Source organism: Hyla sarda, chromosome 11 (genome assembly GCF_029499605.1).
Source record: "Hyla sarda isolate aHylSar1 chromosome 11, aHylSar1.hap1, whole genome shotgun sequence".
In the NCBI taxonomy this organism is placed as follows: domain Eukaryota; kingdom Metazoa; phylum Chordata; class Amphibia; order Anura; family Hylidae; genus Hyla; species Hyla sarda.
In genome coordinates, this window is record NC_079199.1 from 29125628 (window position 1) to 29152788 (window position 27161).

Below are 27161 nucleotides of genomic sequence, written 5' to 3' on the forward strand. Positions count from 1 at the left end.
GGGTCCCGCCACTGGGACCCCCGCAATCTCTGCAGCACCCGATGTTTGTTTAGATGTCACAGCCACGCCCCTGGTGATGTCACGTCACGCCCCCTCAATGCAAGTCTATGGGAGGGGGCGTGGCTGCCGCCACGCCCCCTCCCATAGACTTGCATTGAGGGGGCGTGGCGTGATGTCATAACCCCGCTGCTCCGCTCCAAGCATTTGGAAGAAAATGTTCCGAACGCTGGGGCAGCGGAGTACCCCTTTAACTTTCATGCCACCCCAGCAACATTTTTTTGTGCTTGGATACAACTTAAAATAGAAAAAAAAAAAAACAACAGAGTAACTCATTTTTGTAAAATGTATTAAAAGTGCAGAAACACCTTTTGAGAACCACCTTTCTATCATCGAATAAACATAGACATAAGCTCTATCACTGTCTATAAGTCCTTTGACAATGACTAAAGTTCATTTTCATTCACTCCCAAGACTTTTTTTTTTCCACTTCCTGGCCCCATGCCCTCGGTAGGCCCTTGACAACTCAGTTCAAACCTTAAACTTAACCCTTTTCAGTCCTTTCTCAGGTATTTTACATTCACTTCAGCCGAGGCAAGTATTGTGGTCAGCTGTCTGTTGGGATGGAGCTTGGTGGAACGTTATCTGGTCCATAATCTGCTACTGGAATGTCCACATTAGGGTCAGATTTTCCTGAAAGGGTGGAAATCTGGTTGATTTTGCCAAGATTCTTAATTATTGCGAAATTATGTTTGGCCGTTTCCATGCAGCTGTTTTGCAGTAACCATCCATCAGATTCAGACTCTGGGTCTCCCAAAATCAAGACGTTCTCCATTGCAGTTTGAAGGTAACGCACTCCAGTCAGCACTGACAGCTGAGAAAAAGGATGATATGTTGATCAGTTAATAGATAAGATTTATGTTTTCTGCATTTTTTTTATTGCTTATATAGTCTAGCATAGGTTATTATTAAAGGGGTATTCCAGGGAAAAATTTTTTTTTTTTTTTTTTTTTATATATCAACTGGTTCCAGAAAGTTAAACAGATTTGTAAATTACTTCTATTAAAAAAATCTTAATCCTTTCAGTACTTATGAGCTTCTGAAGTTAAGGTTGTTCTTTTCTGTCTAAGTAATCTCTGATGACACGTGTCTCAGGAAACGCCCAGTTTAGAAGCAAATTCCCATAGCAAACCTCTTCTAAACTGGGCGGTTCCCGAGACAGGTGTCAGAGATTACTTAGACAGAAAAGAACAACCTAAACTTCAGAAGCTCATAAGTACTGAAAGGATTAAGGTTTTTTAATAGAAGTAATTTACAAATCTGTTTAACTTTCTGGAGCCAGTTGATGTGTAAAAAAATGTTTTTTCCTGGATAACCCCTTTAAAGAATTGTGTAGAAGTGCCTGCTGTATCATTTATGCGTTTTCTGACAATCTGATTCTTTCTTCCTTTCTGATATGACTTATGCATCCTACATTTCCCATGATGCCTCAGATTTTGCAGAGAGAGAGAGAAAGAAAGAGGGTGGAGTCTCATCACTGCACTTGCTCTATTCCTAGCTAAGTTTGGCAATTAAGAGGTCAGTGACATACAACTACAGTCTTCTTACTCTATAGAATATTAGAGTATCCTGTGAGATAAAGCTTCAGCCTGTCTCCTTGTGATAGGTTTCTCCCTGTCAGTTCTTACTACTACCAGGAGACAAGGGAGATCATTGTGAAGCTGCATCTCATAGGACCCACAGGAGATTCTGCAGATTAAAAGAACTATGTGAGACGGGTATTTTTCAACTCTACAACTAATTATTGTAGACATTCACCTACCATATCCCTTAAACTTTTTTTTTTTTTTATGAACTGGTGCCAGAAAGTTAAACAGATTTGTAAATTACTTCTATTAAAAAATCTTTACCCTTCCAGTACTTATTAGCAGCTGTATATTACAGAGGAAATTCTTTTATTTTTGAATTTCTTTTTTGTCTTGTCCACAGTGCTCTCTGCTGACACCTCTGTCTGTGTCAGGAACTGTCCATAGGGATTTTCTCCTGCTCTGGACAGTTCCTGATAGGGGCATCAGGTGCCAGCAGAGAGCACTGTGGACAACACAAAAAAAAAATTTCCTCTGTAGCATACAGCTGCTAAAAAGAACTGGAAGGGTAAAGATTTTTAATACAAATCTGTTTAACTTTCTGGCACCAGTTGATGAAAAACCGGAGTACCCCTTTCCACCGTAGTACCCCTTTAAGGACCTTTTACATGGGGAGATTATTGGCCAAACTGGAGCTATTACCTCATGTAAAAGGTTCAGTGATCAGCTGATGAAGTGTTTTCATGTTTTGGGCAGCCCTAAAAATAATCATGAATAATATAAAATGGTTAGTGTGGCCCTTCGCTTTCAATATTTTGGCTATGCAAAGAATCCTTTTTAACACATTCGGAGATAATCTATCAGCACCTGTCCTTAGAGGGAGCATGAATTACATGAATCATCAGCAGCATTGTATATAAAGAGACACATACTGAGGAACAAGGAGGGCAGCGCATGTTGGAGAGGGCAGAGCATGTTGGAGAGGGCAGAGCATGTTGGAGAGGGCAGCGCATGTTTGAGAGGGCAGAGCATGTTGGAGAGGGCAGAGCATGTTGGAGAGGGCAGAGCATGTTGGAGAGGGCAGAGCATGTTGGAGAGGGCAGAGCATGTTGGTGAGGGCAGAGCATGTTGGTGAGGGCAGAGCATGTTGGTGAGGGCAGAGCATGTTGGTGAGGGCAGAGCATGTTGGTGAGGGCAGAGCATGTTGGTGAGGGCAGCGCATGTTGGAGAGGGCAGAGCATGTTGGAGAGGGCAGAGCATGTTGGTGAGGGCAGCGCATGTTGGTGAGGGCAGAGCATGTTGGTGAGGGCAGAGCATGTTGGTGAGGGCAGCGCATGTTGGAGAGGGCAGAGCATGTTGGAGAGGGCAGAGCATGTTGGTGAGGGCAGCGCATGTTGGAGAGGGCAGAGCATGTTGGAGAGGGCCGAGCATGTTGGTGAGGGCAGAGCATGTTGGAGAGGGCAGAGCATGTTGGTGAGGGCAGAGCATGTTGGTGAGGGCAGAGCATGTTGGAGAGGGCAGAGCATGTTGGAGAGGGCAGAGCATGTTGGAGAGGGCAGAGGATGTTGGAGAGGGCAGAGCATGTTGGTGAGGGAAGAGCATGTTGGAGAGGGCAGAGCATGTTGGAGAGGGCAGAGCATGTTGGAGAGGGCAGAGCATGTTGGTGAGGGCAGAGCATGTTGGAGAGGGCAGAGCATGTTGGAGAGGGCAGAGCATGTTGGTGAGGGAAGAGCATGTTGGAGAGGGCAGAGCATGTTGGAGAGGGCAGAGCATGTTGGAGAGGGCAGAGCATGTTGGTGAGGGCAGAGCATGTTGGAGAGGGCAGCGCATGTTGGAGAGGGCAGCGCATGTTGGAGAGGGCAGAGCATGTTGGTGAGGGCAGCGCATGTTGGAGAGGGCAGAGCATGTTGGAGAGGGCAGCGCATGTTGGAGAGGGCAGAGCATGTTGGAGAGGGCAGAGCATGTTGGAGAGGGCAGAGCATGTTGGAGAGGGCAGAGCATGTTGGTGAGGGCAGAGCATGTTGGAGAGGGCAGAGGATGTTGGTGAGGGCAGAGGATGTTGGAGAGGGCAGAGCATGTTGGAGAGGGCAGAGCATGTTGGTGAGGGCAGCGCATGTTGGAGAGGGCAGCGCATGTTGGAGAGGGCAGAGCATGTTGGCGAGGGCAGAGCATGTTGGAGAGGGCAGCGCATGTTGGTGAGGGCAGAGCATGTTGGAGAGGGCAGAGCATGTTGGTGAGGGCAGGAGTCAGAGATTTGATAGGTGATGATGTCATTCTGTAGTTTACAGGAAGTCAGACACACAGAACACACTGATTGTCTGGTTACACTTGAAATCGTATGTTATAGATCAAAACCACATCACGTTTTATCACGTCTCTGGGGCACAAATATGTCAGCAGAAACTTCAAATTGGTTGCCAACATGTTTGTGCTTTGATCGGCATGGCCGCCATTCAATTTAGTGACCCTGGCATAGTCACTATTGACTCTGCTCAGGTCATTTTTTTAAGGATATCTGCGCTTTGGCTCAGACTGAAAAATGTGGTCAGGTCATTGAATTAAAGGGGTACTCCGGTGCTTACACATCTTATCCCCTATCCAAAGGATAGGGGATAAGATGCCTGATCGCGGGAGTCCCGCAGCTGGGGACGCCCGTGATCATGCACGCGGCACCCCTTTTGTAATCAGTCCCCAGAGCGTGCTCGCTCCGGGTCTGATTATGGGCGACCACCGGGCCGGCGGCATATGACGTCACGCTCCGCCCCTCAATGCAAGCCTACAGGAGGGGGCGTGATAGCTGTCACGTCCCCTCCCGTAGGCTTGCATTGAGGGGCGGAGCGTGACGTCACACGGGGGCGGAGGCGTGACGTCACACGGGGGCGGAGGCGTGACGTCACACGCCGCCGGCCTGGTGGTCGCCCGTAATCAGACCCGGAGCGAGCACGCTCTGGGGACTGATTACAAACGGGGTGCCGCGCGCATGATCACGGGCGTCCCCAGCTGCGGGACTCCCGCGATCAGGCATCTTGTCCCCTATCCTTTGGTTAGGGGATAAGATGTGTAAGCACCGGAGAACCCCTTTAAATGGTGTCCGTGCCAATCCAAGCACAGATATTTTGGCAGCCAATTTTGAGTTACTGCCAACGTACCCATTGCCTTGGAGGGACAATTTGTGATGTGAATGCCCCCTTACTAGAGGTCTGAGTAAACTGGCCTTAAAGGGTTACTCCGCTGCTCAGCGTTTGGAGCAAACTTTTTCGAACGCTGGAGCCTGTGCCGGGAGCTCGTGACGTCATAGCCCCGCCCCATCATGACATCACACCCCACCCCCTCAATGCAAGTCTATGGGAGGGGGCATGACAACTGTCACGCCCCCTCCCATAGACTTGCATTGAGGGGGCGGGGCTATGACATCACGCGCTTCCAGCTCCAGCGTTTAGAACAGTTTGTTCCGAATGCTGAGCGGTGGATTACCCCTTTAAAGTGCACCTGTCATTATATGAAACCTATGACATGTTACAGGGTGTCAAAAGTTTTGATCAGTCCGAGTCTGTGGCCCTCATTTACCTAAAACCCATTAGTTTTTGTCGTGTTTTTCCAAGTTATTTTGGTGTATAGTGTGAGATATGTTCATGTTGTAGCGCTGCGGAATCTGTAGGCGCTATATAAATAAATTATTATTATTATGTTGGAAAATCCAACTAACCCGACATTGCATTGTGAAAAGCCGAAAAAGGGGCATGACCTGTACTGAACGGGGCATGGCTGGACCAAAAAGGGGCGTGGTTTCACAGCCCGACCTATTTACTATTAAAGGGGTATTCCAGGAAAAACTTTTTTCCTTATATCAACTGGCTCCAGAAAGTTAAACAGATTTGTAAATTACTTCTATTAAAAAAATCTTAATCCTTCCAATAATTATCAGCTGCTGAAGTTGAGTTGTTGTTTTCTGTCTGGAAACAGTGCTCTCTGCTGACACCTCTGCTTGTCTCGGGAACTGCACAGAGTAGAAGAGGTTTGCTATGGGGATTTGCTTCTAAACTGGGCGGTTCCCGAGACACGTGTCATCAGAGAGCACTTAGATGGAAAAGAACAACTCAACTTCAGCAGCTCATAAGTACTGAAAGGATTAAGATTTTTTAATAGAAGTAATTTACAAATCTGTTTAACTTTCTGGAGCCAGTTGATATATAAAAAAAAGTTTTTTCCTGGATAACCCCTTTAAATCATAGAAAATCCTTTGAATAAATGGCTGGAAATTTCCACCTAGTAATAGCTGGTCAGAAAATGTTCCCGACATGAATCCCCATAGTAAATAGGAAGGAATCCTGCAAGTCTGAAACAACATTTTATACTAATAAAAACCCAACACCTTAGTAAATGAGAACCTGTGTGTCCAGACCCCTAATGATCCCCTAATGATCTCTAGACATAGGCAGGCAAAGTGTCCAGATAATCATTTGTATTATTTTATTATGATCTCGTACTTGTGTTATTTGACGTCACATTTAATATGACGTCACATAGTCGTACGGAGTAGCAGTAGACTATTAGGCATTTGAATACGCCAGGAATGTTTTGTGGGAAAAATCACCTTTAAATTCAAGGATAAAGTTTCCAATGCAAAACCATTTGCAGCCTTTAGGTACAATCGAAATTATTAAAGGGGTACCCCGGTGGAAAAAAATTTTTTTTTTTTTTTTATTTTTTTATTTTTTAAATCAACTGGTGCCAGAAGGTTAAACAGATTTGTAAATTACTTTTATGAAAAAATCTTAATCCTTCCAGTACTTATTAGCTGCTGAATTCTACAGAGGAAATTCTTTCTTTTTGGAACACAGAGCTCTCTGCTGACATCAGGAGCACAGTGCTCTCTGCTGACATCTCTGTCCATTTTAGGAACTGTCCAGAGTAGGAGAAAATCCCTATAGAAAACATAAAATGGACAGAGATGTCAGCAGAGAGCACTGTGCTTGTGATGTCAGCAGAGAGCACTGTGTTCCAAAAAGAAAAGAATTTCCTCTGTAGTATTCAGCAGCTAATAAGTACTGGAAGGATCTTTTTAATAGAAGTAATTTACAAATCTGTTTAACCTTCTGGCACCAGGTTTTCCACCGGAGTACCCCTTTAACACACGTAGAATTAAAAAAAAAAAAAAAATTTAAGTGGCAACCGTCCCTTAAATCAGCTAAGTGTCACTGTCATGTACTACCTGCTTTATACATTAGAATAAAATATATATACATTAAGCAGAGTCCTTTAGGCTATTTAATGGTATAGTTATTTCTACCAAACTAAAAATACGGTAACACTCCAAATGATCGCAATATATAAAAACAGTGGTCACCGTGTATTAAAACATTAAACCAATACAGTTCATCATTACATTAAAACATTCGCACATCTATAATCAGTAAAACTACTTAAATGCTACATAGGCCTGTGAAAAAAACAAATATATCCACACAACCAATAGCATGTGACCCCCAAATGGAGATCGAATTCAGACCGCTCTTTTCTTTGGGATTTTCCTCTACTGATAGTCTTTCATAGAGAAAGTAAGTTCTTATAATGCACCCAATTGGTAAATGTATGTATATATACAATCTCTTCCTTCCACGATAGCAAACCAGGAGGACTGAGGGTAGTGTCTAGTGTGCACTCAGGGGCCCCTCTGGGGAATATTGTAGTCTGGCTTGAGGAGAGGATCTTTTTCATTGCGTATACAAATTTGCTCAAGAAAAAGAAATGCTTCAACAAAATCGGATGTATATAAGGGGGGTGATTTCTGAATGTAGCTGCATAAATTGTTGCACACTTTTGGGTTTCCACTTTGCAGTGGTTACTGATTTATGAAGTGCGATTTTTTTATTTATAAAAAAAAAAAGTTGTAAGTTTGTTGCACAGCCCTTAAAGGGGTACTCTGGTGCTTCAACGTTCTGAACATTTTGTTCAGAACGCTCGGAGCTGGAGGTCGTGATCGTGACGTCATGACCACGCCCATTGTGATGTCATGTCACGCCCCCTCCATTCATGTCTATAGGAGGGGGGGTGTCGGCCGATCGGCCTATAGACATGAATGGAGGGTGCGTGACATGACGTTACGATGGGCATGGCCGTGACATCACAGCCACTGCCGCAGGAACCCGGCGTTTGTTTAGAACTCTGGGTGCTGCGGGACATTGCTGGGGACCACAGCAGGGGGACTCCCACAATCAGACATCTTATCCCCTATCCTTTGGATAGAAGCGAAGATGTCTAGCAGTGGAGTGCCCCTTTAATTACACTATCGACATACACCAGCCCAGACCTGGTGTACAAAAATGGTTGTGGACAGCATTTTTGAAAAATTGCACACTTTTTGCACAATAGGTTCAAAAGTCGCAGAGGAGGAAACATACCAAATGTGTGTGTGTGTGTGTGTTTTTTTTTTAAAATATGTATTTGCACCATATGTATTTCATTCCCTGCACCATTTAATAAATTTGGTGCATGTGCACATTAGCACAACACAAAATTAAGTTGGGCAAAAATCGTTTACCTACACTAACAATATCCATCCAATACACAATATTGCCATTACCTTACCTCAAAAAGCCAAACCAGTAGTACAGTGAGACCAATGGACTGCATGAGGTTGTCATAATATTCCAGGAGAGCTTGTCGGCAACCCCGGAGCCAGATGTTCAGCTCTTCGGAGAGGTAATCGTAGTTATAATGAGCAGAGTTGTTAGTAATCTGATACTGGATACAAGGCCGGGGAGAGTTGGGGTTACAGCAGCTGAAGGGAACACCATCCATTAAGTATTTTCCATCCACGTTGCTTTTGAAACGGCTGCAAAAGATATGAGTATTATGAGTAAGATATGATATATAGGAGAAAAAGAAGAGTATTACCGTTCTCAAGCTTAATCCTGTAAATGTGTGCATATGTGTTCGTGAGAATGGTTCGGGCAATGAGTGTTAAGGGGAGGGCACAGTAAGAGGCAACTTCACCTGTATACAATGCGTTCAGTCCCGGCGACCTGAGTCAATATCTCCTGCGGGGTGCGTATACTACAGATAAAGTATCAATAAGTAGGGTAACAAAGAAGACTCACCGGTCAGCGGAGGTCAATGTGCCCTGGGGTCCGTATCATGGGGTGCTGGGTCACAGTATAGGCGGGTGTTGGTATCGCTCGGAGGCGATGCCGGCAGTTTTGCACATAGGTGCGTGCTTCTTTCGGACTCAGGGTTACGTCATCGCGCCTGGGTTTATAACAGCGTGCAACCTGAGAAGAGTTACCATGGTAACTAGTAAACAATCTAAACGTGAGCAGAATGGGACAAATAACACGCACCACGTGAATGGGAAAGTAAAGACCATATAGAAGTAGCCCAACTGAGACTAAAGAATGAAGTGAGAACCAGTAAAAGAGTTCCTAGAAAAGTGGAATGGAAAAAATGTAATAAATAGATAAATAACTAGAATAGCCAAAGATATGGAAAAGAAAAGCCCGAAAAGTAAAGAAATTATTCAATCCAAAACATAGCAAAATGAAAAAAGTGTCATGCAGCCTATATTGGAAAATATTAATAAATCATACTAGAAAAGGAGACATATCGACACGGTCGTTGGACCCTGCAGGACCTTGTACATTGCTTCCCAGAATCCAACGAGCCTCACACAGTAAGAGAAGATTATGTATGTCGCCTCCTGTGTCTGGCATAACAATTCTTTGGAGGCCTTCAAACCTAGGAACTCCTACATCATTATCATGACATGTTAATAAGTGCTCAGCCAATCTGGGAATCCCCTGGCCTATTTTTAAAGTATAAAGATGTTCTCTAAAATGTGTGCAAAGCTGGCGTAAACAGGGGCAAGTTAAATAATGAACTACGTAGGTACTCTTGCAAGTAATGAATTGGGAAATAGTATGAGAGATCCCTCCTAATGTGAAAAATTTTGCACAAGTGTTGTTTCTTGGCTCTCTCATGCAGGTCTTTGTAATTTTCAAGGAAATGCCAGTATTTCCTGATGGTGTTATTAATGATGAAATCGACAGCAGAATTCTTGAAGGAGACGGTAAAACGTTTCTTGTGGTGTTTCTTATCCTTATTCTTGTTACCATATGTAAGTAAATCTTTTCTATCCATATTTGCTACTTTATTTTGTGCACTATCCAAGAAAGCCAAAGGGTATCCTCTATCTCTGCTTGATGTAAATATGTATATATATATATATATATATATATATATATATATATATATATATATGTATATATATATAAAGGCGTTTAAACCTGATAAATTGACTTGTTTCTTATGCACTGGGTGTGAACTAGAAAAGTGTAATATGCTATTTCTGGCTATTTCCTTTCTATACCCTTCTGTGTGTAGCCCATCAGGTGTAACAATGATGTTGATGTCCAGGAACTCTAAATGGGTAGCGCTAAAAATGCTAGTGAAACGCATATTCATCGTATTTATGGCATTCAGATGGTTCACAAAGTCATTAAACTTCTCTACATGGCCTTCCCACACAATCAAGAAGTCGTCCACATAATGTTTAAATGCCTTGATATGGCAGACGAAAGGGTTGCTAGTAGAAAATATATATCTGTGTTCAAATACTGCAAGAAAAATATTTGCAAACGTACATGATATGGGGGTCCCCATAGCAGTACCTGTCTTTTGTTTAAACCATTGTTGATCATACTGGAAGATAATTTGTGTCAAAATGAAGTTGATGGCGTCACATATAAAATTAATAAAAAAAAAGTGGATTTGTCTGTCTGAAGGAGGAAGAACCGGACCACCTGTACACCTGCATCGATCGGGATGTGGGTGTACAGACTTTCCACATCTATGCTAGCTAGTCTGCAAGTATTTGATGTGGGATGGTTCTCGATAAACCTATAATCCTTCATATAAGAAGGAATAGAAGGGAGTAATGGATGGAGCAACCATTCAATGTATTTGGAAAGGTGCTCGGTCACTGATCCAATCCCAGCCACAATCGGATGACCGGGGGGGGGGGGGGTTAGTATATGCACCCCGCAGGAGGTATTGACTCAGGTCGCCGGGACTAAACTCTGCATCGTATACAGCTGAAGTTGCCTCTTAGTGTGCCCTCCCCTTTCTGTCTCATTTACCAGGTGCATATTTCTTACTTTTGTTTGGGGGATTGAGCACCTTTTTGTGGCAACCACCGATATTTTTGTATATCCAATAGATATGGATACTCATGCTACAGAGTCCCCGGGACCATTACACATGGGAAGAGATGGCGCAGGAGTGTTCTTTACGTCTTGTAATAGCCTAGATGAAATCCGAGTCTTGAATGTTAAGGCACTAGAACTTAAAGTCACCACTTTAGCAGATAAAGAGTTGAGGCTCTTTTGGACCATTAATTCCTTAAAGGCTTAACAGGAAAGTGGACGGCTCCCTCGAGGACTAAGGGTTTATAAAACCCCGTCTTTGGACAACCAGCAGTTCATGGACGCATGGAAAAACGCACATACTGCCCACTCTGAAAAATTACTTACTCTGATACTAGAACAAAACCAGCAGGAATATCTTAAAATCACAAAAGAGCTTTGCAGGACAAAAAAAGAACTTTGCACAAGGTTGTCCCCACAGCAGGCCAAAATATTTTTCAACAATTTAGATTAAAAAAATAAAACTACAGAAATAGAAGTAAAAGAACGTAAACGTGATAAATTTATTAGTGATAAAAAAAGACAACAACAGTAACTTTGTGTTTACATAGAAACAACAAAAACACCCCAGAGGGGGTGCTAGGGGAGGAAATAGAAGACGCTTTCAGAAAAAGCAGCGTAGTCTGGATTACTGGACAACAGATTCGGACACTAGTATGTCTGATGAGTCCAATAAAGATCCCAAACCACAGTCTTACCAGAATGAAACAACTAGTGAGGTCCCTTTTAGACACAAGACGAGGAGAGGGAGGCGTAAGAGGGAGAGGACCAACAAGAACGTATCAAAAAAAGGAAGTCCTTATCATGGAACAAATAAGAGCTGTTAATAACGTCATCAATATTTTGGACGAAGAATTACCGGCTGATTGCATAAACTCACTATCCAAGGGCCTTAATTATGGGTTAAACGAAAATTTTGATATAGTAAATTTTGAAATTGACCTTTTTAAACCCACAAGAAAAATGAACCGTCATAAGTTACACAAGATTAACATTTCTAGCCCTATTGCCCCAAAAGAAGGAGCTGTTTCGTGTAGCATAGGCCCATTAGGTTTTTGCGCTGTACATGGTTATGATGCCAGTGACAACAAATTTTAGCTGAACTGTCAAGCGATCCCCATGACGAAACGCCTATTGAAAATATGGACACATTTTTTTCCAGGGGGTAATCCATCTACCTACAATCCCCCCATAGCACCTGGTTCTCCTATGCATGATGTCAAATGTTTCATGTATCCAGAGAACACTAACAATCTTACTACATCTGAATCGAGGATGCTTGAGTGGCTTGCTAGCCAAACACATCTAATTGTAGTAAAAGCTGACAAAGGAGGAGGTATTGTCGTTATGAAGAGAAACCAATATGAAGAAGAAGCTATGAAACAATTATCCGACAAAACTACATATCAACTTCTGGCTCATGATCCAAGCCAGAAAATACTAGATAAATTGAGATCATTTCTGAGAATTTATGTAGAAAAGGGAGTCATAGATTTAAAGACCGCTGAATGCCTGTTACCACCGCACCCCAAGAAACCCAGGTGGTATCTTCTTCCCAAGGTGCATAAGTCACTGACCAATCCCCCCGGTCGCCCGATCGTGGCTGGTATTGAATCCGTGACCGAGCACCTTTCCAAATACATTGAATGGCTGCTCTGTCCATTACTCCCTTCTATTCCTTCTTATATGAAGGATTCTACTGAGATCCTTCAGTTTATCCAGAACCTCCCCTGGTCAAATACTTGCAGGCTAGCTAGCATAGATGTGGAAAGCCTGTACACCTGCATCCCGATCGATGGGGGTGTACAGGCAGTCCGGTACTTCCTCCAACAGACAGACAAATCCACTTTGTTTATTAATTTTATATGTGATGCCATCAACTTCATTTTGACACAAAATACCTTCCAGTATGATCAACAATGGTTTAAACAAAAGACAGGTACTGTTATGGGGACACCCATATCATGTACGTTCGCAAAGATTTTTCTTGCAGTATTTGAACACAGATATATCTTTTCTACTAGCAACCCTTTCGTCTGCCATATCAAGGCATTTAAACATTATGTGGACGACTTCTTGATTGTGTGGGAAGGCCCTGAAGAGAAGTTTGATGACTTTGTGAACCATCTGAATGCCGTAAGTACGATGAATATGCGTTTCACTAGCGTTTTTAGCGCTACCCATTTAGAGTTCCTGGACATCAACATCATTGTTACACCTGATGGGCTACACACAGAAGGGTATAGAAAGGAAATAGCCAGAAATAGCATATTTCACTTTCTAGTTCACACCAAGTGCATACGAAACGAGTCAATTTATCAGGCTTAACACCTTAATAGTGATCCAGCTATGTATTGACGTCAAGCAGAGGAATTAAAAAGCAGACTCTTAGATAGAGGATACCCTTTGGCTTTCTTGGATAGTTAACAAAATAAAGTAACAAATATGGATAGAAAAGATTTACCTACATATGGTAACAAGAATAAGGATAAGAAACACCATGAGAAACGTTTTACCCTCCCTGGCATTTCCTTGAAAATGACAAAGACCTGCATGAGATAGCCAGGAAACCTCCGCTGATCACCTATAGAAAAAATAAAACCATCTCAGACCATCTCAAATCCCTCACTAAGACCAACCAGACTAAAAGTGATGACTCCACAAACTGGCTTAGAGAGAAAAGAGTATGGTAGGCAACTTTAAATGCGGCAATTGCAAATTTTGCCGTTACAACACTTGTGCACAATTTTGCACATTAGGAGGGATCTCTCATGCTATTTCCCAATTCATTACTTGCAAGAGTACCTACGTAGTTTATTATTTAACTTGCCCCTGTTTATGTTTTTACATAGGAAAACCAAAACGCCAGCTATGCACAGGTTTTAGAGAACATCTTTATACTTTAAAAAAAGGCCAGGGGATTCCCAGATTGGCTATGTTTTGGATTGAATTATATCTTAACTTTTTGGGCTTTTCTTTTCCATATGGCTATCCTAGTTATTTATCTATTTATTTAATTTTTCCATTCCACTTTTCTAGGAACTCTTTTACTGGTTCTCACTTCATTTTTAAGTCTCAGTTGGGCTACTTCTATATGGTCTTTACTTTCCCATTCACATGGTGCGTGTTTTTTTGTCCCATTCTGCTCACCGTTTAGATTGTTTACTAGTTACCATGGTAACTCTCCTCAGGTTGCACGCTGTTATAAACTTAGGTGCGATGATGTAACCCTGAGGCCGGAGGAAGCACGCACCTACGTGCGAAACTGCCGGCATTCCCTCCGAGCGCTACCAACAGCCCCTATGGTGTGACCCAGCACCCAGTGATCCGGACCCCAGGCCAACAAAAGGCGGCCTGGATTGTGGGGAATGGCCCCACCCAACACTTGACCATTCCCAGTAAGAGCCGTCCCGGATTGGCTTTCCAGCCAAACTACGGCCACAGTGTCAGTCTGCATCGCAGCAAAGACACTGTAAAATTATCGGCTCTTACTTCACCAAGGCCAGGAGCCTTGGTGACACATACTGACCATCAACCACAATGCCCTTCACCTTCTCACAATGCATAAACTTTCTCTCCGTAAGAAACGGTGCATAGCGCCGATGCAATAACCTCTAAAGAAGACAGGAATTTACTCTTTTTTACTCCACAGCATTTCTGGAGGTGGCATACAATGCCATATGACTTTCCTTATTTACAGGCTTAGTGTACCTTAGTGTGTACACACGTTATTGAGCAACCTCAAAGCCATCTTCCATTTTTGCAGACACCAGGACTTATATCGTGTCAGCAAATTGTTTACCCAGAAGAAGCTATATGTTATAAGTTATAATTATCATCCTGAATGTTGGCACAACAAAAGAGGTTTATATACTACATATTTGTACATATTTTACCTTTAAATATTCTAACCACCAGTAGCCACATTTATAACAGCAAAACAAGCGCCATACACATGGTATACTAACAAACTCCACAATATATACTCATTGTCCACACACGTACAGCTCCACAGTATGCAGGCTCATAGCCAGCGCTCTACATATTTTGCACTATATCTTTTAGATTTTATTTAAAAACTTTTAAGTAAATTATAGAATTATAAGAGAAACCATAGTAGACAGATCCTACAAAGTAGGAGGACTAGCTCTAATCCAATATTGAGCAATGAGTTTTCTGGATTGGTATAAAACACGTAGAATACATTTTTTCACGCCAGATAACTTTTTCCCACAACATGTAAGGCCTAGAAGACAATGCTTAGGCTCCAATGGCAATATAAATCTATACAATTTATCAGTACGATCACTTTCCTCCAAGGAACCAGAAGAGGACAATCTGACACCATATGAAATAAGCGTGAACCAATTTGACCACAGCTTGGACATGTAGAATGGGGGGGGGGGCAAGCTTATGCCGGAGCATCATGTTTTATACGTTGTTACAGAAGGAACAGCTGTGACAAAATATTTTCTTCAGGAAGGAATAAAAATGGAGTATGTGACAGAGCAGTAGACCACTCCTCATTAGACAAAGGCCCTATGTCAGCCTCCCATTTATCATGATAGGAATACAAAAGCACCTTATAGAGCCAAGAGATAATTCCAACAGAATCTGAGCAGGAGGGGACTGATTCCAAGATGGCATTAGAGTGAATCTTTAGCATCTTAACCCACCCTGCACCTCAAATACATGTCTAAGTTGCAAGTACCGAAAAAAGGAGGAATGCGGCAGCTTGAGCTCCGCCTGGAGACTCTCAAATTATTAAAATGCACCATCAACACACAGCTGCTGCAGTCTACACATTCCCTTCACTCCCATAACCTAGAACCATTCATTCCAGCATAGCCATGGCTTTGTCCCAAACCTTGCACAATAAATAAGAGTGCTGAAAGTGTCAGGAGGTCTCGTAAGAGCAACAGTTTCCAGAATGTGGAGAGGTACACGATGAGACCACCATGTTTAGCCATAACCAATGGGCCCTTTGAGACCAAATGTAGGAACCTGTCCACCCCCTTTATTGATGCACTTGAGAGGCAAGAAAATACAACCAGGTGTCAGGCCTGATGCCTTGCCTCGTTGCAAAGTTTCTAGCTGTATTCTGGCATACCGGTCCCCCAGACTAACTGTATAAAGAGACGCTGGATCCTTTTGAAAGTATGACATTGCAATCCACACCAGAGAATTTTGCAGAACATACAGCAATTGGGGCTTCAGCACCATCTTCATCAGGTTAGCACTAGCACAACCCACCAACCTGTGTGAAGTTGGCACCTCTTTTGCGAACATGGGGGTGACAACTTCACACAGGTAATCCACCACCGACAAAGGCAGCATGCACCTTACTAAAATTTTCTTTGAACTCTTATCTAGGAGAGGCAACAGATTACAGGAAACATAATCATGGATAGATGGGGTTATCTGTATTCCCAAGTATTTAAAGCAAGAGACAAGCTGTATCCTGGATATCGGAATCTGAGGGACAGGAAGAAGTGGGTCCAGTGGCATAAAGACTGAAAAAGAACATCAGAAATCAAGTGCATAACAGGAGCCAACAATTTCTCAGTATCTCCCAAAAACAGTAACATATCATCCACATACAATGCTATGCGCTCCTCAATACCACCATAACGGAATCCCACTATGTCAGCATTATGCGCCCCATAACAGATAATTCCACTCAATGCTGTCAAAAGCTTTGGCAATGTTGAGTGAAAAGATGCATCTAGCCCCAGCACTCTTCGGAGTCATCTGCAAATTAAAGGGGTACCCCGCCGAAAAACATCTTATCACCTATCTAAAGGATAGGGGATAAGATGTCTGATTGTGGTAGTCCCACCACTGGGGACCCCCGTGATCTCCGAGCCTGCATCGGCAGCATCCAGAACACAGAAGCTTGGGGCTTCCGCGTTCGTAACGTCACGCCACGCCCCCTCTCTTCATGTCTATGGGAGGGGGCGTGACGGCTACTACCAGTGGACCCCCACTATCAGACATCTTATCCCCTACCCTTTGGGAGTTGCGGGAGCTCACAGAAAACACTTCCATTCAGTCATTGATGGTTGTAGTTAGCTACATCAATATTTTGTCCTTTTTTTTTTTTTTTTTACAAAAAAATTATCCTAGCAGAAAGTTTTATACACCACACCTAAACCCTAGATATTTCCTGACAGCAGACAACCCCATGATGTCCTGACAGACTATTGACAGCCATGTCCACCTTCACGTTACATGATGAGGAAGTTGAACTAAGGGGCCAACAATCCGCGTGGGGCAGGGTTTTGTTAGAGCAACCCATCTCTTTACCACATTGAGGAAATACTTTTTTGTTGTCTCGTTGGTATGCACATTGCACTTTATTCTCTATGTATACCATCCAATATTAGTATATAGGTATTTGTGTGGAATTTTAATGAGCCTGTACCTTTCAGACAAGGGTAGCAAGCATTAGGTTATGAGGCACTGTACCCCCTTGTGTTTTCACTGCATGCACTGCATATATACTTTCACATTTTTTAAGCTGCAGTTGTTTGTGTTACTTTTATCTTTTTTATTTTTTTCTGCTTTCCTATACAGAGGCATCCTTCAAAAAGACAAAAAAACAAAACACAGAGTATGTATATATTCTTTTAGAAGCATCTGTCGGAGGTCTACATCAGAAAATCTTCCCATGTAAATACCTTCAATGTAAGCTGTACGCTCAGTGTGAATTTATCTTCCTAGAAGAAGCTGATTTTTATTTGTTGGAGTACTGCAGCCAAACTAGCAAAAATTTATCCTGATGCCTTTTCTGTCTGTTGGAGAGATTGCGGCAAAAAAGGGACTCTTCTCCACATTTCACAGTCATGTCCACCTATAACCCCCTATTGGGCGTCTTGTACACATTTATTAAAAGAAATTTTGGAAATCAATATTTCCTGGTCCCCTCAACTAATACTCTTATTCCTTAACATACAGACAATTCCCTCATCTAGCAGGCCTGTCTTTTGCATTATGTCTTCTATAGTTAGATTAGCAATCCTATGTAATTGGAAATCCAAAACTATTCCAGTCATTGTAGAAATTATCTTAGGGATTAATACCACTCATATATATGAAAAATTATTGCATCAGGAAACGGCACTTATTCTTCCTTTAAATCTAGACGGTCTGAATGGGCTTATTCACCTTATTTTACCACTTAATTGTCTGTGAACATATACTATACTTACCTTTATTTTCCTAACATGCACTAATATTATAGTATTTGTTTTAGATGTTGTGCATTTTATTTATATTCATTATTGATCTTACCTTAGACTCATTACTCCTGAGTATACTATACACAGCTTTGTGACTTAGTTGAGTACATATGAGATATATCTTATATATACACCCACAAAAGAAAACCAGTAATGTAAAAAAAATAACACTTTATTTGACATATATGCAATTGACATACTTTTAAAATGTAAAAAGATTTCAAATCAAGGCACCACGTAAACAACTGCAGAAAAAGTGAAGGGGGTATGGTAGATACAGGTACGTGTAGTTCAGGGATAGTACAAATATGAATATACTGATAGCAGAGATAAAAACAGAAGAAAACATCCACAGAACCAAAATACACAATAAATCAGTCAGTATATAACATGTGAGAGATATATTACAAAAATATAAATGCCAAAATTAGCACAGAGATACAAAAAGTAACATCCTGCCATGCACTGCCTACCTACCACCTGCAACCCCAACGTATGTTGGGATTGGAGGTGGTAGGTAGGCAGTTCATGGCAGGATGTTACTTTTTGTATCTCTGTGCTAATTTTGGCATTTATATTTTTGTAATATATCTCTCATATGTTACATACTGACTGATTTATTGTGTATTTTGGTTTTGTGGATGTTTTCTTCTGTTTTTATCTCTGCTATCAGTATATTCATATTTGTACTATCCCTGAACTACACGTACCTGTATCTACCATACCCCCTCCACTTTTTCTGCAGTTGTTTACGTGGTGCCTTGATTTGAAATCTTTTTACATTTTAAATGTATGTCAATTGCATATATGTCAAATAAAGTGTTATTTTTTACATTACTGGTTTTCTTTTGTGGGTATATATGTATTTTTCACAAACCAGTGGTGGCTGTTCCTATTTGGCTAGGCCTTTTTTGTTGGTGGAATAATAGAGATATATCTTATGTGTTATTTTCTTTTGTATGTCTGTTTTATGTTTATTTATATTAAATTTTAAAAAGCATAGTAAAAACCATTGAACTAGAAAGTATCTATCTTAATGACAGCAAGTCTTTCCTAAAATGTTGAGAACAATAATGTATGGTTCATGGGTGTAACTATAGCCATGGTAGCTGCTATGGGTCCAAGGGGTTAAGGGAGCTTATTCGGGTGTAAATTTGTAGCAAGCAGCTAGCAAGTTGGTGGTTTTCTGCTATCTGGTACCATAAGGTAGGTTCTCTAATATACAATATTATTATACATAAAAATTATTGCTACTTTTGCTGTTGTTTTAATTTTCGGTCATCTTATTTTGCTGCTGGGCCCCATACATTTTAGTTACACTGCTGCTCAGGCCTGATAAAGAGCTAAATTCTATATGAATTATTATGTAACACCAGAAATTTTGCATATTCTCCAGTTCTTAGAAATAAGGAAAGATGTGAACACCATAAAAGTGCATGTAAAGAGAAAACTACTGACCAATAATAGATGGTACATGTGCAGCCACACGAAAAGGCAGTAAATCTAAAAAGAGAGGATTAAAAACAACAACCCAAAAACAAACCGTATCTTGTCTAATGGGTCATAACTTGAATGCAGACAAAACATTGAAGAATCATAAACCACTTTAAATGTTTTAGGTATATGTTGAACTTCAAAAATGTTTCCCCAATTTGGATTTGGATTGCCCCCTATGAGCCAGGAAAGTGATCTAATAACCACCAGCATCTCTTGCTCTTGGAATCTGAATAAATGCCATAAATATGACATTTCTCGTTGAAGAGTAAAGGTCATTTTGATAGGATTGACGAGCCAGCTGTACTTACTCTATGGTCTCTTTGGAACTCATATCCAGGTAACGTCCAGATATCCACTGGATTTCAAACCAGTCCCGGAAGCCATTGTTCCCACAACATTGAAACTCAATTTGAAGCATGTCTATAGTCGTTTTTAGAAAACAACGTCCCGGGATGTCTGTGTCCTTGTAATACTTCAAAGCATCTTTGAGTCCTCGATATAGAGCAGACTCCAGTTCATTTCTCATGGTATAGCACATAATGGCTCCAGCAAAGACGCAGAATGTGAAGAAAAACGTGCAGATTATATAGGGTAACATAAACAGCTTCCATCTAGAAAACTTATTTGCGTCCGAACAGTCATAACAGATCTTTCCACCAAAGAAATTGATGACACAAGCTATGGTACCTACAGCAATCAGCATGTTGGGAACCGACTGGATGTTTCCACTCAACATCAATTCACTTCGCTTCTTGATTTCAATTTTCAAATAAAGACCAAGGCTAAAAATAATAAGTCCGGTCACCACGGAGATCCAGTTAAGAATCCATAAGACTTGAGCTAATTTTCCCCTTCTTGTCTTAGAGAACTTTACTTTAAGAACTGCCATCTTGTATTTAAGAAATCGAGTGCAGGTAGGCAATAGTCTTCACACTATAGATACACAATAGCAGAGATACAGGATGTTGTTATAATAAGGTGTTAAAATGTTATCATCATAATGAAATAATATGGCATGCCAATCCTTTTATATTCTATGGGCACGTCTGTGAAAAGGGTATTACCATTTTGAATACTTATAGCATATGGAGAATGGGGGTCCCTAACAACTTTTCATTGTAGTAAATAGCTCAAGATTGAAAAAGTTATTCCCTTTACACAGGATAGGGGATAACTAGCTAATAGTGGGGATCCGATCATTGGGACCCCCACTGATCATGAGAATGAAGGTCATTTTTTCCTGCATACTTAGTCACCACTACTGCTTAGCGCTGTACTCAGCAATGTTTAGAAGTCCTATAGACAATGAATGGAGTGGTGGCCAAACATGCTCTCTGCCAGTCCATTGTCTTGGTGGACAACTAACTTCTGTTTTTGTGATCAGTGGGGGTCCTATTGGTCAGACTCCCTCCTATGACCTAGATATCTGCCTTGATCCGGCGGTTGCCTTTCCAGGCAGGTTGGTGACTCCTCTTCTTCAAGTAGGTATGGGTCACAGAGGTAGGACCTGCACCTCTCAGACTTTAAGTTCATATCCTGTGTATATTCATAATTATCCAAGGGAAAACCCTTGTACTGACATTTAAAAAAAAAAAAACTTTTTACATATCATAATTTCCTGAGATTTTATTTTACATGCACATTTTTGTCCATAATCGGCAAAAATGTGCATTATTTATTTGGCCTTCTTTTTGCAGATTGCCATAAATGAAAGTACATTGGGACATTTTACACAGTGTGAACTTAGCCCCATAACTTTATTTTATAAATAATACTAAAAATGTAAAAATTTTAAATAGAAACAAAAAAATAAAATGTTCCGAACACTTAGAGCCGGGAGCTTAAGACGTCATAGCCAGCCCCCTCATGACGTCACACCCCACCCCCTCAATGCAAGTCTATGGGAGGGGGCGTGACAGCCGTCACGCCCCCTCCCATAGACTTGCATTGAGGTGGGCGAGGCGTGATGTTATGAGGGGGCGGGGCTATGACTTCAAGAGCTCCCGACGCTGGCTCTAAGCATTTGAAACATTTTGTTCCAAACGCTGTGCAGCGGAGTACCCCTTTAAGCTGATTTGTAATGACGGTGATGTACGATATCCTGAGATCAAAAATTCTGAAGACCCTTTCATGTAATGTAGCAACGTGCAAGGGCCAATTCTGATTTTCTCAGCCTAGTTTCTTGCTTATATAGTGAAAATTACTCTTCGTTTGTTTTACATGGGATCTGTATTAGATAGGTGTATGATCCCTCCAAGGTCAGTGGGTTAGGCCGGCTTTTATCTAATGTTTATGACCACCTTTAGAGAATATACAGAAAATAGGGGGTGGACACTGTCCTCTAGTCTGGTCTTAAAGTATACTGGAATTTAAGTGATTTATTTTATATTTTGTATTGATATATAGTAAGAGTGAGACCAAGTGTATAAATTCACTTGGTCTCATTCTCACTATTTATCAATACAAAATAGAAAATAAATCCCTTAAATTCTAGTATACTTTAAAGGGATACTCCCCTGGAAAAAAAAGTCTTTATAATCAACTGGTGCCAGAAAGTTAAACAGATTTGTAAAATCTTAATCCTTCCAGTACTTATCAGCTGTTATATACTCCACAGGAAGTTCTTTTCTTTTTGAATTTCCTTTCTGTCTGACCACCCTGCTCTCTACTGACCCCTCTGTCCATTTTAGGAACTGTCCAGAGCAGGAGAGGTTTGCTATGGGGATTTGCTCCTGCTCTGGACAGTTCCTAAAATGGACAGAGGTGTCAGCAGAGAGCACTGTGGTCAGACAGAAAGGGAATTTAACAAGAAAAGAACTTCCTCCCGAACATACAGCAGCTGATAACTACTGGAAGGATTAATATTTTTAAATAGAAGTAATTTACAAATCTGTTTAACATTCTGGCTCCAGTTGATTTAAAAAGAAAATGTTTTCCCGGGGAGTACCCCTTTAAGACCAGACTAGAGGACAGTGTTTACCCCCTATTTTCTGTATATTTTAATCTAGCTTGTATAAGATACACCACCTTATCCACATCACTACTCATCTGGCAATATCCCTATTTTCCACCTATAGTTGAGCCACCTATCCCTCCACCTTTATAGAATAATTGAAAATAATTCCAGCCTATGAGTGTGCGAGCAGATATAAGACCGTGGTCCTGGGTGCAGTGTAATACCACAAGGATCAATGCCGCACACCAGGGGAAATATAAAGTACAAAGTGCTGTTTATTCCATAATGTGCATGGGGACGCTTCCGGATGACATTCTCAAGTTCTTTAGTATAGCAATGGGAGACTGCTGGAACTTTGCTATGTAAACTAAGATATAAATGTTGAAGTAAAGAGGAGTAGTAGAAAAAGTCGGCAGACTCACCAAAGACTTCTTTTCCAGGGTAATTTCTTTATTTCATACTCACATATAAAAGGTGGATACAAAAGGTGGGAGAGGGATCACAGTGGGGGGTATTCACTGTCTGTCGCCAGACAGTGAATACCCCCCACTGTGATCCCTCTCCCACCTTTTGTATCCACCTTTTATATGTGAGTATGAAATAAAGAAATTACCCTGGAAAAGAAGTCTTTGGTGAGTCTGCCGACTTTTTCTACTACTCCTCTTTACTTCAAGATTTGCGATTTGCTACTCATAGTCAGAGCACCACCAACACTTCGGGGAACACTCCAACACGTCCCTTAGTCCAAATACGTGAGAATATCAGCAGCAGTGCCGGACATTATACTCTTTGTTTGAATAAGATATAAATGTCACTTTTCACTTTATTTTTCGCCTAGTGTGCTGCATGGATCCTTGTGGTAGATAGATGGATAGATAGATATGAGATAGATAGATATGAGATAGATAGAGAAGAGATAGATAGAGAAGAGATAGATAGAGAAGAGATAGATAGAGAAGAGATAGATAGAGAAGAGATAGATAGAGAAGAGATAGATAGATAGGAGATAGATAGATATGAGATAGATAGAGAAGAGATAGATAGATAGGAGATAGATAGATAGGAGATAGATAGAGAAGAGATAGATAGATATGAGATAGATAGATAGATATGAGATAGATATGAGATAGATAGGTATGAGATAGATATATAGATAGTTAGATATGAGATAGATAGATATGATATACATATATATATATATATATATATATATATATATGAGATATATAAATAGAGATAGATAGATGAGATAGATATGAGATAGATAGATAGATAGATGAGATAGATATGAGATAGATAGATGAGATAGATAGCAGGGATGTGCACAGGTTGACTAGAAAGGGGGCTTGAGCCCCTGCCCTTTTGATGTTCCTCCTATAAGTGCCCTGGGCAGTCTGGCATCATTATGTGGGCATTTATATAAATAATTATAAGAAGTGCCCTTTTTTTATTTATTTACAGCCCCTGCCCCCCCCAAATGTTTGAGCACGTCCCTGATAGATAGATATGATAGATAGTAAGAAAGAAAGATAGATATGATAGATAGATAGTAAGAAAGAAAGATATGATAGATAGATAGTAAGAAAGAAAGAAAAATAGATATGATAAATAGATAGGTAGTAAGAAAGATAGATAGAGATATGATTGATAGATAGTATGAAAGAAAGAAAGATATAGATATGATAGATATGTAGAAAGTAAGAAAGAAAGATAGAGATATGATAGATAGTAAGAAAGATAGAGATATGATAGTAAGAAAGAAAGATAGAGAGATAGATATTATAGATAGAAAGAAAGAAAGATAGATTAGATAGTAAGAAAGAAAGATAGATAGATAGTAAGAAAGATAGATAAATACCAAACAAGGAACAGCAGCACATTCAAAGGTGTATGGGTCAAGGTCCCATGTAAGATTCCACAAGCTATTTCTCCACAGCACTCCAGGAATTGTGGTATAGGTGACATTTTGGGCCTCTCCAGAACCTTCTTTTATCACAATTCTTGAAGTGTTGCGGTGGACTTGGATAGATATATTTACAAGTTTTACCGGGCTAGCGCCATGTTATGTCGTAATAAAAACACTTGATATGGAAATGATCAGGTCGGCACTACGGATCAATAAATCCACATGATTTAGCATTACCGGTGAGTGCTGGGTTCCTTATTCTATATACTGGCTTATTCCCACCTCGTGCACCACGCAAGAGGTGGGAATAAGCCAGTATATAGAATAAGGAACCCAGCACTCACCAGTAATGCTAAATCATGTGGATTTATTGATGGATAGTAGAAATCCTGACATGAAGGATGCGTTTCGGCATGTTGCCTTCCTCAGCTTGCTGCCTATAGGCAGCAAGCTGAGGAAGGCAACATGCCGAAACGCGTCCTTCATGTTATGATTTCTACTATGGCGCAATTAATACACATGATTTAGCATTACCGGTGAGTGCTGGGTTCTGTAATAAAAACACTCACCTGTATTACCGTTACATGAAGTGATTCTCTGTTTCCTATATCCCAAGCAGTGGACTCCGGTCTATGTCCTGGTTAAGATGCTAGGGGACATTAAGCTTATGTGGTCCCGCCAAGGTTTGGGAAGATTCTTAGTCTTCGGGAGCAGAAAACATAAGATAAAGCTTTGTAGAGTGAAGAGCCCGGCTGCTGTAATCCCTGCTGGACTAATAATGGCTTACAGATTTAATGGTGCTCCTTATGGTAGATGCTGCAAAGCACTTTGCTAAATAGGATATGCGATGGGCGATTACACTTCTCTGATATTAGGTGCTGCTTTACTGAAGAGCTTTTGCAATATACTCAGTCTATACAGTGTATTCCAATAATATCATCGGTGACGTGACACACAGATATATTCATCCCGATGTAAAAATCAAGTTTGTGGTGCCAACTCCGGCCCCGCACCCCGGCGTTCTGAACATTATGTTTAGAACGCTGGCTTTGGGCATCAGTGGTCGTGAGAACACCCCATGCCCCCTCCATTCATGCCTATGGGAGGGGGCGTGATGGCCATCACGCCCCGTCCCATAGACATGAATGGAGGGGGCGTGGAGTGATGTTCAAAACGCAAGGGTTCCGGCCCAGAGATTGCGGGGGACCCAGCGGCCGGACCCCCCCCCCCCCCCGTAATCAGGCATCTTATCCCCTATCCTTTGGACAGTGGGTACACCTGCACTTAACCCAATACATGGGGTTATAGTGTGGGCGAAACGGCTTACAATATGGTATCATATACCCAGATCCATGGGTCCTGAGATACAGTACACGTTGTATTAGCCGGCATTACTAATCTGGAAATGGCCGGCTTTGCGCAATGGAGGCGGGACCCGGCATACCCAGCTTCCCTGCCTCCATCCCCTCTGCACCCTTTTCCAAGTGTTCTGATCCCCAATGCAAATTTCAATTCCAGATGTCTCCATTGAATCAGAACACCTAGAAAGACTTTTACAAAACTAAAGGAATTAAAGGGGTATTCCAGGCAAAAACTTTTTTTTTATATATCAACTGGCTCCGGAAAGTTAAACAGATGTGTAAATTACTTCTATTAAAAAATCTTAATCCTTCCACTAGTTATTAGCTTCTGAAGTTGAGTTGCTGTTTTCTGTCTAACTGCTTTCTGATGACTCACATTCCGGGAGCTGTCCAGCTCCTATGGGGATATTCTCCCATCATGCACAGCTCCCGGGACGTGACATCATCATTGAGCAGTTAGACAGAAAATTTCAGAAGCTAATAACTATTGGAAGGATTAAGATTTTTTAATAGAAGTCATTTACAAATCTGTTTAACTTTCCGGAGCCAGTTGATATATAAAAAAAAAAAGTTTTTGCCTGGAATACCCCTTTAAATTTGGTCAGACATGACCATGGATTTTATCTTTTTTGGTGCAATATTCAACAGATAGGGCACGCTAGGAATTAGAAAATCAGCAGCAATTGTGTGTTTTTACAACAGCATATAAATTACATTTTGGGAAGGCCCATTCATAATCATTATACTTTATTGCAGGTTTTCTTGGTGAAATATGCAAAGTGTGAACCCTAGCTTAAAAGGGATGACTTGCTCCTGACTTGAACACCGGCTTCAAGAAGCGCTGATAGCGTGAAACAGTCTGTCCCAGCTGTGCTCCCCGCCTCCACCTGGGCATGTCTCTGATGTTGTCGCATGCTTGAAAATAAAGTTCACTTGGATGGTGAGTGCAGTCCTGTTTTTTTCTATTTGTTTAAGTTGCTCCTGACTTGAGGGGACTTTACCAGCAGGTGGTGCCAAATTACACTTTTATATACTGATAGGATAATAATTTGAATATTCCACCTTTTATTGGAAAAAAAAAACCTTGAAGGAAAAGAAGTAAAATGTTGCCTTAGTTTAAAGGGGTACTCCAGTGAAAACCTTTTTATTTTATTTTATTTTATTTTTTTTATCAACTGGTGCCAGAAAGTTAAACAGATTTGTAAATTACTTCTATTAAAAAAATCTTAATCCTTCCTGTACTTATTAGCTGCTGAATACTACAGTGGAAATTATTTTCCGTTTGAAACACGGAGCTCTCTGCTGACATCATGAACACAGTGCTCTCTGCTGACATCATGACCACAGTGCTCTCTGCTGCTATCTCTGTCCATTTTAGGAACTGTCCAGAGTAGGAGAAAATCCCCATAGCAAACAT

The 27161-nt window shown here is 41.2% G+C and overlaps 1 protein-coding gene across 7 annotated transcripts in view; it reads right to left on the reverse strand.

Moving 5' to 3' along the window:
• Positions 1 to 339: 339 nt before the first annotated feature.
• Positions 340 to 27161, reverse strand: part of LOC130295869 (photoreceptor outer segment membrane glycoprotein 2-like) — a 65207-nt gene continuing 38385 nt past the window's right edge. For 4 of the 7 annotated variants that reach the window (XM_056547136.1, XM_056547135.1, XM_056547140.1 and 1 more), the window contains exons 2-5: positions 24953 to 25085; positions 19830 to 20454; positions 8172 to 8418; positions 340 to 871 (exon numbers count right to left, since the gene is read on the reverse strand). In XM_056547136.1, coding sequence (XP_056403111.1) covers positions 605 to 871; positions 8172 to 8418; positions 19830 to 20410 — 1095 coding nt within the window. In that variant the 5' untranslated portion in view covers positions 20411 to 20454; positions 24953 to 25085 and the 3' untranslated portion in view covers positions 340 to 604. The other 3 variants (XM_056547141.1, XM_056547138.1, XM_056547137.1) reach the window with 3 other exon arrangements.